A 17,594-nucleotide genomic window follows, 5' to 3' on the forward strand; every position below is an offset into this window, starting at 1 on the left:
CCTCGAGACATTTCAATATCGTAGACCTGCGGGAACAATTTGGAGTTCCGTATCCTGACCAAGAACACTTGACCTCTGATTGATAGGTGCGCCTCGTGCCACAGATTTATATTCATAAACAACAACAACTCTCCCAATCCAAAAGTGATAAAACTCAAATTTGTGATGTCATCAAGTTACATGTTGCATGATGTTTTTCGTTGCATTATTTGTTGAGAAATATCTTCCCTGTGACTTTAAACGACACCCATTTTCAAAAGTCATACAGCTTGGTCTATGACAATCCAAACATATATAATAATCTCATTTAGATTTGATCCAAAGCGACTCACATACACTTTAGAACCATAAACCTAAGTGACCAAATTGGGGTTCAGTATCTTTCCAAGGAAACTTCGTCATTCTGACTGAATGAGCTGAGGATCGACCGAGCAACCATCTGATTGGTAGCTGCCCATTTTGCCACAGACTTATATTCATAAACAACTCTCCCAATCCAAAAGTGATAGCACTTACATTTGTGATGTCATCAAGTTTAATGTTGCATGATGTTTTTTGTTGCATTATTTGGTGAGAAATGTATTTTCTGTGAATTTGTGCGACACCCATTTTCAAAAGTCATACAGCTTGGTCTAAGACAATCAAAAATATTAGTTACTACATCACATCTTATTTAGATTGTACTCAAAGCGACTTACATACGATTTAGAACCATAGACCTAAGGGAGCAAATTGGGGTTCAGTATCTTTCCAAGCAAACTTCATCATACTGACTGACTGAGCTAGGGATCAAATGAGCAACCATCTGATTGGTAGATGCCCATTTTCCCTCTGAGCGAAAGCCATATATTTACAAAAGAACAACTCTACCCAACCCTAAATTACAGAACTCAAAGTTATATAATATTATGTTGTTTTTCGTTGCATTATTTTGTAAAAAAGGTCCTCTCTTTGAAGGGGAGCTACAACCATTTTCAAAATGTATACATGATTGTCCTATGGTCTTAACCATCCAAAAGTATTAGTTATTGGATTACTGTCATTTAGTTGACGCTTTTAACTAAAGCAACACTTCAATACCTACGGGAGCACTTTGGGGTTCAGTATCATGACATTGACATGTTGACTGCAAGGCCTTGGGATCAAACCACTGACGCTCCAATTGGGAGACCCCCAAAGCCATAGCCTTATATTTGAAAAGTGCTCAAACTCAATTATGTGATGTCATCGGTTATTAAGTCTGAAAGTGCTCCATAGAGAGTTGAAATGAATCATCAAAGGTGCGCTAGATTATCCGCCAAGCTTAAATCTCCCCTGGGCGCTTTGCATAGTGATGGGCAATCAATCCCCTTGTGGAGTTAGAAGAGAAATATTCCACTCACCGTTGTCAGGCTCGGACTTCCTGTCGTGCTCGGTGTCGGTGAGGGACAGGGCGGAATTGGCACGGCTCGTCAGGCAGGAGCTCTGCTCGGACTTCAGCCCGCGCATCCACATGTGCTGCAGGCCGTGGTTCGGAGAGGGGTCCACCTCCGGCTCCGTGTCCACGTCGGAGCCCACGCCCAGGGAGTAGTGGCTGTGGACGTGAGCGGCCGGTCCAGAGCACAGCGCCTCCTCCTCCTCCTCCTGGTGCTGCTGCTGCTGCTGCTGCTGCTGGGGGTGGATGTGGTAGTCTGGGCTTCTCATCTGCCCGGCCTTGCAGAAGTCTAAATCTAAAAGAGGAGGACAGACACGCAGATTGAGATCAGCCTACAGACGTTAGAGCTGTAAAGCCTCTAATTCCGGCATGTGTTTGTATTTGCTTCACAACTAAGCTGACCAGGTGTTTGTCATTTACAAGCCAAACCCCTCCCAAATGATGTCAAGAGACACGCTGCTATTTGAGCAAGCATTTATTTCAATTTTTTTGCTGCAGAAGCCCAAATCAAAATGCCACCCTCGATTTTTCTTAACCATTTGCAGTGAAGCTATATCCTGTTCGGGCTGCCTGATGTGTGCTATCGAGCTGGAGACGTATTGAACTGCTGCTCAAACAGAGCACTGATCTCATCTATATTCTCCTTGGTGGGGTGAAGAGATCAGATAAAGATCAAACCTTATTAATATTGACTCAGACTGAGGGAAGAATTGAGCCTCTTATGCTTTCAGGTATTAGAACACCCTCCAATCCCAAGCATCAAACTGATATCTGAGAACATCTTATATACTGTGTTAGTCCTCTGGTTACACTTCAATTCAATTCAATTCAATTGACTTTTTTTTTTCATTCCTGCAGAGGCAGTTGAGTAAATTTTCTTCCTCACCACCTGAGTTTTCTGTTTAGAATGTATAAGTGGAAGAGATGGAACTGATGGAATTTGAAAAGGCGAGGCCCTAAATTGAAATCCATACAGATACTACCGGAGCCTCGCAGGATAGACTTCACTGAGAACACAGGAAAGAAAGAGTTCTTCTGCTCACTTAGTGCAGTTAATATGTGCGTTAGGTCGGCTCCTTTGAACACGAGCCGCAGTGTTTCAATAAGAGCCACAGTCCTGTTGACCACTCCATTGACCGGAGTTGTGTCCTACTGTGCCTGTTTGATGGGGTCAGGACCAACTGTGGCTCACACACTGTTCTGCTGGAATTAAACCGGCACAACATTGGTCACCACTACACACTACTGTTTAGCTCAAATTGGCTGCAAGAGGGCAATTTAGGAGCAAATAGGCTATTTCCCTGTAGCACTGTAGCAAAAAACATGCATTATATTGAAACAAATGCATTATACAAGAGGAGATTTGAGGTGATTGGAGGGGAAATCATGTTTTGAATAACGTCCTTTTTCCTGCCATTACAATAAACTGCTTCCTACTCACTTTAGAGAGAAAAACGAAATATATATTTATATTTATCAGTATTTTCATCCAATGCTGTAAGTACTTTAAAAAAAACAAAATCAGAAAAAATGTTGGGTCATAATTCTACTTTCTCAGAGTGCTGGATGTCATGGAAAACAAATATATATTCTGAATACGAAATGTATAAATCATTTTGACAGAGACATGAATAAAAGTGAGCAAAGCAAGTGACTGGTCCATGTGCCAAATAGCTTCTGCTAATTAAATTGTCACAACACATCAAGTGAGATCTTTTATTAGTTTGGTGCTCATATATGTTGAATATTCCTAAATAAATGTGTTTGATTACTGTTGATCTCGGGTAGTACTTACATAAACATGTTTGAATGAATTTGTTTGAGGTTAGTTTTTATTATTGCACACTATCAGCAATTAACTTTATGTACAATTTTTGGATCATATTTGCATTTGAGTCTTTATTCTTCTCATGCAGCACCCCCTTTCCCAAATGTGCCATATAATACAGCAAACACAACTATTTATTTATTTATTTATATATTTATTTGACAGGGACAGTGCACATTGATTGACATTTCTGTAAATGCGCCAGAGTTAGCCAACAGAGTCTGTAGTCCCTGGACAGATGTTAAAAGTCATCCTAAAAACAAAAATTCACAACTAGAACAGGAGAACGCTGAAACTGTGTAACAGCTTAGATAAAAGCTTGGAGGAATAAGTCAGCATCATTTAAAGTAACAGACATTTAAAAAGCAGGCAATTGCTACAAATCAATGTTAAGAAGACAATCAACACACGTGACAACATCAAATCACATTACATTAGGGAAACAGGTAAAACCCACAAATCATCTGCTAATTAAAGGTTGAATGGGATTTATTTTCTTAGTCTATTAATAATGCAAGAACATAAAATCTATCAATGTTTTTTTATGGATAACTGTTATTTCTAAAGACATTATAATCAAGTCAATCACATGATGGTGTTGCCGAGATAGATATAAACAACATTCTACTTTATTACCACATTATGAAGAAAACCTACACCATTTTGTTTACCCATATGTTAGGATTTATGCAATTTTATAAAATATAAAAAATACCATCATTATTCATCCATGTACAATAAAATGGTCAGATTATTTCACTGTGGTTACCTGTAAATAATGTCACATTCATACAGAGCTATAACTGATTTATGGATTATGTAAACAAAATGCATTTAAGTAATTCATTTAAGTAAATTAATAGACTAAACAAAAATCTAATTAGTGTGGGAAGCTCTCTTGGGTGATTAACAATAATTATTTATACATCTATGAATAGTATCTTTTTAATTTTAAAGGACCTGGGAAAGGGGCAATAAGGGCAAATTGGGAATTTGGGAATTTAGGATTTAATCCACTAAGAGGAATGTGTAGTATCAAGGAAAATGATGAGGGAGGAAAAGAAGGAAGGAGATGGCAAGATGCGGCAGTTTGAAAGATGAGGGAAAATATGAAGAAGCTGGGCGGGGAATTAGAGGGGAAAGAAATTGGCTGATCTTTGTCAGGAACACTGTAATCCATTAAAAACGTCACTGGAGGCAAAATCCCCCCTTAACAGTTGGTTACTTAGGTAGGATAAGCTATATATAACTCGGTTGCCCAAAGATGAACAGATGTGTTTCTCAGAACCGGCTGCCATTGACATTTCAAAGTCTGCTTTGGGGGGTCTATCACACCTTACCATATGACACTGATGGCAGGGGATGTTGTTTGTTATGGAAACAGAAAGGGCGCAACTGTTGAAAAAGCCAAGTGCTCTTTGACTCTACAATGTTGCGGAAGACATGCTGATGACTAATGGCCATTGACGGGTCCCTGCATGGAGAACAATATCATAAAATCCATAGAAGGTGGCATTCAAAACACGCTATCCCCGCAGCGGCCTGATGTCAGGAGTTGTAACTGCTGTGAATGGCTAATGCTGCTTGTTAGCATGGTGGGTAGGTCTTGCAGAGAAGCGGGAGGTTGGAGTAGGAGAAAGAGTATCTATTGATCACAATGAACCATGCACAGCGGCATTGTCCTGATGAGGTGCTGCTTCTCTCTTAACACCACACATGACCTGCATAAAGGCCATCCATCACAGCATGCATTGGCCCATTTCTCCTCCTGTCACCGGCAGGGAAGAATTATTCAGTGTATGTGTCAAAGTGCGCCTGCGTGTGTGCCTATGTCCACACGTGTGTGTGTAATGAAGGGGGGTGTTCCACCCCAGGTGAGGCCATAGAGGTTTGGGGTTGACCTAGTTTTGCTGTGGGAGAGAAATATCACCTCCTTGGAGAAGAGGTAATTGGCTGCCTCCGACTGTCCTGTCTCATTGTGGAATGTAATAGGTAATTCAAAAAGGTCCTTTTAAAGACCTCAGTGAGATTCCTTGTGAGTGTGTCTTCCCCTTGTGTGCCAGAATCCATTTATGTGCACATACAGTATCTATGGATTTATATTTTTAGATGAACACATAAGCCTTAAGGCCCTGACAAACCAAGACGGTTATTGGGTGTTGTTCAAGTTGGAAACGTTGGTTAGTGTCTGTCGACCATGTGTTTACGCTGTGTCCCATACTGTTAACACTGTGGACATGAAACTGTCTGAGAATCTATCCAAATGATTGGCCGTCCAGTCAGCTTAAACGTATGAGTGTGCGGGAAGAGAAAGACACGAGAAACACAAAGAAACGCCTCAAGTTTCCATCTTCGTCTCATTTGCTGTAAATTTGTATTTAAACATTTTTTAAATGCTATTTTATTTCTATTGAGATGTTTATATTTGTAATTGTTATTTCTAGTCTTTTAATTGTTCTAATGTACAATGCCTTGTATTTTTATGCTGCTGCAACGCAAACATTTCCAAAATTGGAATCAATAAAGTCATCTTATTTTATCTCAGATACTTTAACAATGACAATGCCGTCTAAAAAGAAAATGGTAAGGAGAGTCGGTTGGTAACTGTGCTGTGTTTAAGGGTTTGTATCGTTGTAGTACCTGGTTGGGGTTGGCTGTAGTTGTTCTGTCTCTCCCGGTGAGATCCGAGTGTGAGGCGCAGCTCGTGTGTGTAGTCCGGGAGGGTTTCACGAGAGGTGTAGGAGCGGTGGTGGGCGCGGCCGTCCTCGCTCTCGTCAGACGAGCTGGTGTAGGACATCTCCATCTCATGGCGTCCCTTAGACAAAGGTTGGTAGGGTTTACTGTCCATCTCCTCCATGGCTTGTAGGTCTCTGCTTAGTCACTCAGCACAGCCACGGGACAGAGCACAGAGTCTGGAGGTGAGAAAAGACGGGAGGGGAAGGTTAGTGAAAGAGGCAGGAAAAGGACAGCAGGGAGGAAGCAAGATGTGCCAGTGGAGGGAAATCAAGGGAAACAGGGGAGTGAACAGACAGGGCAGAGGAGAGAAATAGCACCAGAAGCTTGTTATTGAACACAGTGGGACAATATTGCAACATCTGCTCATTCCAATTACAGCAGACATTCATAAACAGTCTTTGGCTTCTTTCATATTTCACACCAAAGGTTAGTTCCAAATCAATATGCTCAGAAGGGACCGCGATGGAGGCCATTATGTCCAGACGTGTATGAAGAGAAATTGGCCATAATCAAGCACGGCTCTCCGTTCTGTCACTTGTTGTTTCCGTCTTATCCCCCTACTGTGGGCTTTAGCTCTATTTCACAGACAACCATTGACAAGTTGGAGAACAAAATCAACTAATTTGCAGCTCGAGCCCCACGTCTGTCACTCTCATTAAACACTGTTACTCACCAGCTTCCCAAGTAGTGACGACACACTACTACACACCAGGCTTTACAGTGTCACTGCCCTTCCTAATGGAGAATTGATAAAGACTCTCTTGTTCTTCTCTTAACCACATCAAAAACTATTTTTGATAACGTCCGGCACAATATGCTTATACCGCCATAACCGGTGATTGATTGGGACGTCGATTAGGGCCCAGAAAGAAGTGATTAGAAAACACTTCATTCATATTAGTTCTCTTTCACCGTGCCCTGCCTGAGGCCTTTCCAGCCTATTTCCTGCAGATATAAAGCTTCTAAATGGAGCTTGAGAGGGTCATTGCTCATAGAGACAAAGTGCTATGGTATTGACCTCTTCAGGGAGTCCTGTAGTCCATATATCAAAGCCATTAGAGCATGCCTGCTCAATACCTCAGAGATCTGCAGCAGAGGGTGATCACCACCAGTCTGATACAAGTTTACAGCTGACCTTTCTACCACTGCAGTAATGCTTTTATTCCACCTGAAAGACTCCTTCCCTTGGCCTGGCGCTCAACTCTCCTCATGCACATTTGCGCACACACGGATCGCTTTGCATGCACACAGAGACCACCCGCCGACCCCTGACAGTCAAACGGCACATTCATCCCACACACACATCCTCATCTTGTGCAGACATTATTATGACGCAGATGATTAGTTAAAAGCCTTGTCCTCCATCTCCTGAGTTTCCTCCTTAATCAAAGCACAAGAAGGCCTCTAAAACCACATTTTGCATCCTATTACCTGAGCGGTACTGTAGCATACTGTACGCCTCACACACCACACACACATACACTTGTGGTTCCCCTGCAATCGCGATGCCTTTCATTTTGATTGGCAGGAGTTATTGCCTGGAATCAAAGCCGGCTATTATCTCAGCTGCCCTGTCAGAATGGGATTGACTGGTGTCACCTTCTCTCTGGTACGACGAGGAGTGAGTATACATTACCCTGTGAGCTCGGAGCTTGCTGCAGGCACTGACTGCTGCCTGTCTCTACAGAGGCTCTCTGTCCTGTTTTATGTCTGTCACATGCTAACATGCAACAATGAAAAGCATGCAATCCTCGGCACACCATCTTGTGTCCCCATAGATGGAGTGTGCGCATACACGGACCAATCTGGTAAACATTTTGCTTGCTGTGTGTATTCATGCTTGTACAATGCGGAATAGCTAGTCTTGTTTCCTCTACTTGTTAATTCCCCTCTTCCACCATCATTCCTTCTTGTACCAGTCCATTGCTCCTCCTTGCCCTACCTTACACGCTCTCCACCCTCCATGTCGTCCTCGGAGGCCCCTGCGTTTAGAGAAGTAAGCCTGCTAGCGGGGGTTATTCTCGCTAATTCTAGCCCACAGTGGGGTGCCCATTAGGGGGTTTGATTCTTGGTTTTGATGTCAAAACCTGGTGGTTGTTTCTTAGAGCCCAGCTCACTTCAAACAAGACACATGGGCTTTCTGTAGGACAAGTCAGCATGTGCCACCTGAGCACAACACTAGCCTAGATTTGCAGTCGAGGAGGAAAGCACCTTGGGGCGCGTATAGCGGGCTATTCATAGAAAAACACACACAAGGGCAGCCACGGGAAGGTCTAATAATGATGTCGAAATAATAATCGTCATGCTAGAGTTAATGTTTAATACCTCAATCTTCAAAAACCTTCACTACATGGTTTGTATCATGATCTCGCTCATCATTTTGTTATGTGCGTGTAGAGCAGGGATCCCCCAGTGAAGCTAACTAAGTGCTTGAATGATTGCATCACTGCTGCCAGTGACTAACAACTGATCTTAATCATCTCCATACAAGACTGAAGTATGTACAATTCATAGCCTTTAAAGATGTATGAGGTGCATACTGTGTTAACCACAACACAGAACTGCATTTTATGTATCGTCACTTAATAGTGAAAAGGATAAGTTAGATACAGGTGAAAATGTGCGATGTCGAGAGATTTGTTTGCGCTACAAATAGATTAACAGTGAGTGCTTGTTTGCAATGACAATGTATGTGTACGTTATTGTGTGATTTCATTCCTACTTTAATACTAATCTATAATTCATCAGTGTGTAATGGCCTATTCACTGCACGGTTTAAAATTAATACAAAGTGACAACACTGAGTGAAACACATGCATCACATTAAATTGCCCCAACTCCTAACCCTTCTCTTTCTTATCACATTCTCTCTCGCCACAAACTCACACACACAACCACACGGGAGTGATACTCCATGGCTACACAGTTGCAATATTATTAAATGAGACTCTTCGCCCGCTTGATCCCCTTCTATCCTTCCATTTGCTCAAACAGGGCATCCGTATAGCAGTGGGCTCTTCCCCCCCCCTGCAAATCTGCTTAGAGAAGTGATAGAGGCTCACATCCACAGTTGCTTTTAAACAGGATTTACGCTCCAAGTCATCTCAGATGTCCGACAACAATAACAAAAAAACAGCACGGCAGAGATGGCCGTGCGAGACGGGGGGAGAAAGCCAAAACCAATTACACTTTCCAATCTCAAATGAATGGGCTGGAATCATGACGAACGGTAAGAGAGAAGACATGCAAAATGGGGGGAAAAAAGAGGCAGGGAAAGTGGATCGGGGCCAGGCGATGGCAGAGAAATTGAGTTTCACATCGTAAATAAACAAGCAGGACGGGTAGAGCAGAGTGCCATCCAACAATATTAACTCCTCTGATTATTGTTACAGTATAGTTCCAGGATTACAAATGCATCTCCGCCATGCAGAGAAGGTCTTATTTTCACAACAGCCTGGAGACCCCCAGTGAGTGGAGAGCTGCTATCTTTGTTAGCTCTGGCCTTTACACATTTTCCGAGAAGCTTGTTTGCACAGAGGCGAGCTAATCCCGCTCGCTAAACAGGCCTCGCAAGCCACGGGAATGACGATGAGATGAAACATCACGAAATATATGTTCATGCTCGAGCTGTCGTCGCTGCAGATGCCGCGAAGTGAAGTCATGACAATCCCGCTGTTGTTTTGCAGGTTTGCATTTTGTCTACCATTTTGATGGCTTAATCATCAGAAGGGCACTCTCTGTAGCAGAGAATGCAGATCCAGGCTACAGGTCCTGCGGGAGTAAACAATGAGCTGCCAGAGAAAGATGCCTCTCCTGGAGTGAGGGAGGGGAGGGGAGGGGGGGGCTTGAAAACAATTGTATTCGTTAGCACCGCCATAGCTCCTCAGGCATATGACAGGGACACCTCAGACGAGAAGCTCTGCAGGACCCTGTTATACCTAAACCTCCCCGAAACACAACAAAATAGTACACCGCCCACTGGGAGGCCTCCGCAGATGCCGAGAGGAGGGGGGGTTGGGGGAGATGCATGGAGAGCGGGGATAAAGAGAGTGATGGATAGATAATGAGAGATGGAGAGATTTCACAGTGAAAATGGGGGGAGAATTGAAGGATGGAGAGATTGCCAAGTGAGACTTGGAGTGATAGAGGGTTTTAATTAGTGGATAAGGGCTAGCTATCTGTGGGCAGCGGCAGCACTCTCGTCACAGCCCTGCTTTCATAGCTGACCAAGCCTGAAATCTCTAGCTGCTAATGCCAAGTTTACCAGCAGAAGAGCACACACACACACACACACACACACACACACACACACACACACACACACACACACACACACACACACACACACACACACACACACACAAAAACATGGACCTCAGTATCCTCGAAGATGAAAAACACTGACAATGGGCTACACGCTCATTGCCCTCCCCACACCCACACGCACTTGTAGCATTTCACGCTAACTGGCAAACAACACACTTGAACACCCACACGCCATACACAATAAACACTGGCCTTTTCAGTGAGGAATGCATTGTGAAAACCCCTTGCTCGCCATTTCTCGCAGTGTCTTTACCATGTACTCTCCGGTGCACTACCTCCCTCCATTCTTCCTCAGAATGCAGCGCCCAAGGTTAACGTGCAAATGGAGAAGAAAAAGTCAGTAGTACACGGTAGGTAACACAATAGCCCGTACAGTCTGTGCCCACCGGTGTCGGAATGAGAGCATGACCAAGAAGCCGGAGAAAGAGGCGAGCGTGTCCACTCGCAGAGCAGATTGGTTATTGTGAGGAGCTAAGAAACCATCCTGGGCCATTTGACTATTTATATCCTACATGAGTCAAATTCCACATCGCCACTGCATGGCTGAGCGGTGTGGAGAAATCCATAAGGTCCTACACTATTCATGCCCTCTGAATGTGGCCTAGAGCGAGGGAGTAGCTAAGCTTTTTTCATACATCGCATATGACTAAACTTTTTCTTCTTTCTTTTAGAACTTAACCAAGGTATAGCTTTTTTTCTCTTTCCGTTGCTTCAAACCAGACTTTCTTTTCAATATATCCACTTCTCTCTGATCGAAAGCCCTCTGCTGATTGCTTACAAAAGCCCGAGGAGAAAACAACGAACAACTCAGATGGATGAGAGTATGCAACACTCTCACATGCACTACACCACATTCCCCACACAGGCATTCGACCAAAAACACACAGAAAGCAACAGACACCACCCGAAACCACTTAATCAATATTCCTGACAAGACAAAGCCTTATTCAACACGTTTGATATTCCTCCTCTCTCGCAAGATAAATACATGTCACTGTCCTCCTAGCAGGACTAAAAGTCTGCTCACGCTAACTCGCTTTGCAAATAAAGCTTTACATCAAGACTGACACCCTCCTAAGCTCTCTGCATCTGCCACTGCTTGGTAAGAAGCCTCTTTCAATAATGCATTTGACCGCTGAAACCTCCAACACCCAAAGCACGGCAAAGTGGCAGCATTACAGATGCAGGAATAATTGATAAATCAATGCCATTGATTCCAGAAATTGGATTTGGCGATTAGCGATTTAGACAGTATTTCCTGCGAGTCTCCTTTATTAAGTTTTTGATTACAGAGAAATGAGTCTTAGCCCTGCAGACGAGCAGAGCTACTGCTAGCTGTTGAGAAGCCATGCAGATTGATTTCTGAATGCTAAGTGGGCTAATCTTCCATCTACACTCCTGCAATGTGACGCTTGTCATCTCGCAAAGCCCAGGAGTGCGTGAGAGGAGGAGGATTTTTGTTCCGAAAAGAACTGAGTGCTCTCTGCATGCATCCCTCCTCCTCCCCGGCTCCTCAGATCTGTTCTCAACCTTCACCTCCTCTCTGAATCTCCGGGCCTTTTGGTGGCTGAGGTCGCTCAGTTTTATCAGCAGCCTCGCTCAAGAAAAAAAAAAAGTTTGACAAAGAGAGGAGAAAGCTCCACAAAGGACAGAAGACCGAGCTCGGGAACAAACTGCGGCCATGGCGGTGCTCTTTTGTACGCTACTGATGAGATCGGCTGTGCGGGGAAGAATGCTTTCTCTCCGTTAGCCGGCTCTGTGGATAGCAGATATAAAATGCACCTCAAGGTTATGCTATACAGTTTGGTTATCCACCTTTACTTTCGAAAGACAAACCGTCTCTAGAAACCAAAGCAATGTTTTCAGCCTTGGATGTTTCACGTGACTGTCAGTCACAGTGAAAAGGAAAGTGTTCTAGACGACAAATGAAACAAAACAGGAAATACTGTACAATGTTAGGACATGGAGAGGAAGTTATTTCCATCATCTTTCTTTTGCTTTTCATCCATCCTGCTTCCTTCATTTCAATGTAGACTTTTCTAAATTTGATTGGCAAAACTAGTTCCTGAACAATTTGAATGTCTCCTTTTGTTGCTTGTCAGATGAATCACTGTGTCGTCCGAGCACAATAAAGAGAACACAATGTGTATACTCCGAACAATTCTTTTCCCAGGTCGGGCTGACATGCACTGCTTTCTGTGAAATGTAGGATTTGAGGATTGTTACATCTGTATTAGGTCTGCTGTACTTGAAACTGCTGCCTGATTTTTCTTGGAGCAGATTCTGGGTATTTTTTCCGCTCAAATCCTTTATCTTTGTGCAGTTTGGCTTGGCGTGTTGGCTGGCAATCAGCTGAGAGAATACACGTCTCCTCCGTTAGAAGTCAATTCGGGGCGATGATACAAATACTTGAAACGCATCCCAGAGTTCACGGTGGATCGCATTCTGAAATTAAACCTTAACCACAAAACAACACGTCACAGAACACATTTGATTGTACTGTACTATACTGTATAACAAAATGGCTTCCAGCTGAGAGGCATTAAGCACCGTTTTGGGGCTATTCATCTTTCCTACCAGTTAATAATTCATGATCATCTAGAAAGTAGAGCTATGAATATTACTGATGATACACATGAGGCTATTTACCAGTCAGCAGGAAATAGATGAACTCGTTTAGACGAGAGATGTACAGCAAACCATCACCATGTTTTATGTTGCTAAATAAATCTTTTAATAGGCTGCAGATGCAACTTATTCACATTGAGGTATCAATCATGGTTTTGGGGTGCAGATGTAGTTGTATGTACCTGAAGTCGAATTACCAGGGGCCTTGATGTTAATCATGTGCAACAAGTTTTCCCTCCCCATTAATTGTTCTGTATCGATGTGACTGAAGGTGAAATGCTGCTGTACATCTGGGGAGTATCAACGCTGGCCAGCAGCCCACTCTCCTTTTGTCCCCCCCCCTCGTGTCAACAACAAAGAGGGATAAAATCAACGCAAATATAATGGATTTTAACTTAATTATTGTGACACCGATACCTCAACGCGCACTCTGAAGTGAAGGACAATTTGTGTGGTAATGAATTGGGGAAGAAACAAAAATTGATTTTTCTTCTTCTGAAGTTGTCCACTGACTTGATTAATAAAAAAATTCACTGTGAGAAATGTGTCCCTGTAGGTGTGCATCGACTTTCTGTATATGTGTACTTGTGTGTGTGTGTGTGTGTGTGTGTGTGTGTGTGTGTGTGTGTGTGTGTGTGTGTGTGTGTGTGTGTGTGTGTGTCTGCTTAGATATTAATAGGCACAGTTTTTGTGAATATACTGTACACACAAAAGGCGGACAAAATAAAATGAACAACAGTACAGTACAGCTTTATGAGGTTTAAGACATTCCCAATAGGGTGGACAAAATAAAAGGTACACATTGCAATAAAGGTAATTTGAGCTGCAGTGTTTAATCCTCCAATAATACATTCATTAGTAAGTAAGTCATATGTTTATTGTTCAAGAAAAAACAGCTTTGATTCCATTTCTAGTTTTTCAAATGTGACTAATACAGTATATTGTTTTCTTTATCTTCTTAATTGTGTGTCTTTGTGCTCTTTGTCAAACAAAACCTGACATTTGCATAGAGCTGCACCTAACAATGATTTGCATTATGCATCCTTAGTCTGCTAATGGTTTTCTAGAGGAAAATAGTGAAAAATGTCTACTTCAATTTCTCAAAGTCAAAGGTGATGTCTTCAATTGAAAGTAATTATGTTTGATATGATTAAAAAAAATGGATTCAAACCTAAATTCCTCACATTTTAGAGCCTTTTCTGAAGCATTTTCTGCCAATTTTGCACATAATATTACTTTCAATCCATTTAGAGGACAATTTATGTTTGTTGACTTATCATTGCAGCCCCTTTTGAATCCATAACCTTAGCCCACAGGAACATAACGACCAATATATTACATGTATCAATCAATAATGAAAAATAATACTTAGTTGCAGCCTTAGTTTATAAATATAACACAATCCAATACAGCAACGCAAATGAAGTCGCCAGAAAATGTGCATACGCTTAAATCAGCTCTTCTGTCGCAGCACTCTAGCTAGGTGAGTTCAATCAGCACTCCTATCCAAACACACACACACACACACACACACACACACACACACACACACACACACCCACACACACACACACACACACACCTCTTGACAAATTAATCTCATATTTGAAAGAGAAGTAGAGTGGGCTTGACCAGTAAGCCTATCTCTCTGATCCTTCTTTCTTCTGACTGGATTTTAAAAGAAGAGAGGTGGGGGGAATGGGGGATGTGGACGTACAGTGAAGGTAGGCTATGATTGCATTTTTACAAAACAAATGTAACATAACACTCAGCTTCTTATCAAACTGCATAGTTCCTGACTCTTGCCCATAGCCCAATGGAAGGAGACAAGAGAGAATAGAAAGCTGGAGATGTCAAGCCAAAAACTTAAAAGAAAAACGCCCCAGGCATATACTGTACGTGTGTGTGTGTGGTGTGTGTGTGTGTGTGTGTGTGTGTGTGTGTGTGTGTGTGTGTGTGTGTGTGTGTGTGTGTGTGTGTGTGTAAGTGTGTGGGTGTGTGTATGTGTGTGTGTGTGTGTGTGTGTGTGTGTAAGTGTGTGGGTGTGTGTGTGGGTGTGTGTATGTGTGTGTGTGTGTGTGTGTGTGTGTGGGTGTGTGTATGTGTGTGCAGCAAGGTGATTTTCTTTTTGATACTATTTATGTCCCTTTCTCTGTTGCTCCCTTTTTGGTTTCAGCTCTGAAATAAACAGTATTGTATTTGGATATTTGAGCATATGGAGAGAATAAAAGCAACAAAAGAGACAAAAGACCTTGCCGACGGAGGAATATTTTTGTTATCATAGTGTGAGAAAGGATGCCAAAAACAAGAGAAAGCAAACGGGAGACATCTTGCTTCCAGACTATGATGTATTGTACGCAGATTTGTATCCTATTTTGGAAAGAAGACCCCTTTATTACGAAACAGGACACGCAAAATAAAGGCTGCTCCGTCTGTGAAAGAGTTAATCCTCCAAGAAACTTTTAGTTTCATAATTTGCTGCCAATCACTTTGTAAGAAAAATAACCATAATGCTGCATCAAAGCTTTCCATATTCACTGATTCCTTTTTTCAATTATTAAACATGTTATGCTGACAAGAATGCTTCGCTGTATTAAGTGCATTCATTTTAAAACACAACTGTAAACACTGTGGCGCTATGAGATTTTTATAGGGTCATTTGGCGATATTATATTGCTTTTTTTCTTTCATTTTAATCGCAGCGCCTGCAATTTCCTGAGTGCAGAGGCCGACCACAGCCGAATGAATAGAGGAAACCCTAATTAGCACTGCAGGATTTGTTAAACAATTATTCTTGAGGATGGAGCAGTATTGCAGCAAGAAGGTAAATATTCGACGTTGTACAATGGCTACATCTTTAAGTGTCTTTGTGTAAGCCTCGTGGTCCAGCAGTCAGATTACCCTGAACTGGTTCCCTCACTTTTAAATTATCAGCGTGTGGCGAACACTGTGACACTTTGTATGCTATTCCAGCAATTATTCCTACCATGTGATGAGCACACAGAGGAAAAGGGGGGGGAAGGGGGGGTACAAACTCCCACTGGGCCTCGTATCATTTCAAGTCTGACTGCAGCTCTAAGTGTTGTACTCCATATTATAAACAACCTCTGATGCTTTCCACGTTGTCCTCTCACTAATTCATGACCCCAATTTTATTAAGGAAATTCAGTTTCACAGCAAACTTGCATGGGGCAAGGAGTAGAAAGTGTGTGAGCGATTCCATGGGAGAAAAGGAGCATTACAGTGCCAGGGGCTACTGCATTCCTGGAATGAAAATTCATAAATAATGCAAGGCTGGATAACAAAAAAGAACTCCCCCGCTGTCTCGCAGAGCAACGCGCTAACCAAAGGCCATGCAATATCAGTCAAATCTTAGAAAAACACAAATTATTAGACACAAGGAAAGATTATTTCTCTGTGAATTCTTGACTCAGGACAATTCATGGGATCTGCTTGCAGAATTTAACAAGCCTGGATTGGAATTATAACTAGGCTCAAAGCCAAGGAGCTGGGAAGTTTATTTAAATTTCCTCCAAAAAACACCATATGCACAAACCGCTTAACAACAACTAGATGAAAATTAAAAGTGAGTGTGCAACCGCTGAGAGAGATAATTACCATAGAGACCAACACTGACCACTAACCGCTGCTGAGTGGGCTGCATAGAGTTAATATGCGGCACAGTAACTTAGGACATTTACCTAAGTAATTAACTTAATCACAACTTCGAGGTAATTAGGTGTTCTGTTACTTTAGACTTCTGCTACACCGCAGGTTCAACTGGTGTACTTTTTTACTGTATCCACATATTGTACATACAATTTGGGGTGTAGTTGACATTACATAAGAAGCTACTGTGCACAATTGTTTTAATGTATAAAGTAAGTACTCGATGTTTTATTTGTTTTTGTTCTGGTAGCAGATTAGTCCATAGTGTATATTCTATATGATTCTGTATGTGTTATAGTGTGTATTCTTAGATACTCTTCTGAATATATCTTTAATAATGTGAATATGTTTGCTTTGAATGTTCTAATCTTTTTCTATTTTAAAGAATTTCTGGTACAATGACTGTCAACAATGCTGCTGCGACAACAATTTCCCAACTTGGAATACATAAAGAAAAAATCTATAAAGCGTCTTTATCTACTCGACGCCATGTATGTGTAAGTTATTTTGATGATTCAAATTAAGATGAATTTCACAAAATGTATAAAAACGTCTGATGGTTAAAACGTTATTGATCCCTTTGTGAAATTCAAAAGCTTAACCATACTTAAAGTAATCATACTACGCCAACCGCATATTATTAAAGTGATTAACTCATGAATGCATTACTAATTATAATCCAATAATATGATATATAATCCTAAAAATGGCCGCTGTGTAGAATGGGTGCTTCCATTTTTGCCACTTTAATGACATTTTGATGCAAGTACTTTGTTACTTAACTTAACCATCATCTCAAATGTTACTGTGACACTTTAGTTTTACCACTTGACGAGTTGAAATGTAACAGCCCGAATATCTGACTGATTGATTAGCCACATGGTTGGTTGACTGACACAAATGCCAACGCCTTATCAGTGGCATGTGCGCAGCATATAATTGGTGGAGTGACATTTCAATTCAAAGAGCTGTCCTCTAATTGTGAAAGGCGTC

The 17,594-nt window shown here is 41.9% G+C and overlaps 1 protein-coding gene across 1 annotated transcript in view; it reads right to left on the reverse strand.

Moving 5' to 3' along the window:
- tenm1 (teneurin transmembrane protein 1) overlaps positions 1–9,666 on the reverse strand; it is a 212,891-nt gene extending 203,225 nt beyond the window's left edge. The window contains 3 exon segments of the mRNA XM_034223176.1: positions 1,383–1,709; positions 5,883–6,154; positions 9,388–9,666. Coding sequence (XP_034079067.1) covers positions 1,383–1,709; positions 5,883–6,099 — 544 coding nt within the window. The 5' untranslated portion in view covers positions 6,100–6,154; positions 9,388–9,666.
- Between the last annotated feature and the right edge of the window lie 7,928 nt (positions 9,667–17,594).

The sequence above is a fragment of the Gymnodraco acuticeps genome, unplaced genomic scaffold (assembly GCF_902827175.1).
Source record: "Gymnodraco acuticeps unplaced genomic scaffold, fGymAcu1.1, whole genome shotgun sequence".
Taxonomy (NCBI): Eukaryota; Metazoa; Chordata; class Actinopteri; order Perciformes; family Bathydraconidae; genus Gymnodraco; species Gymnodraco acuticeps.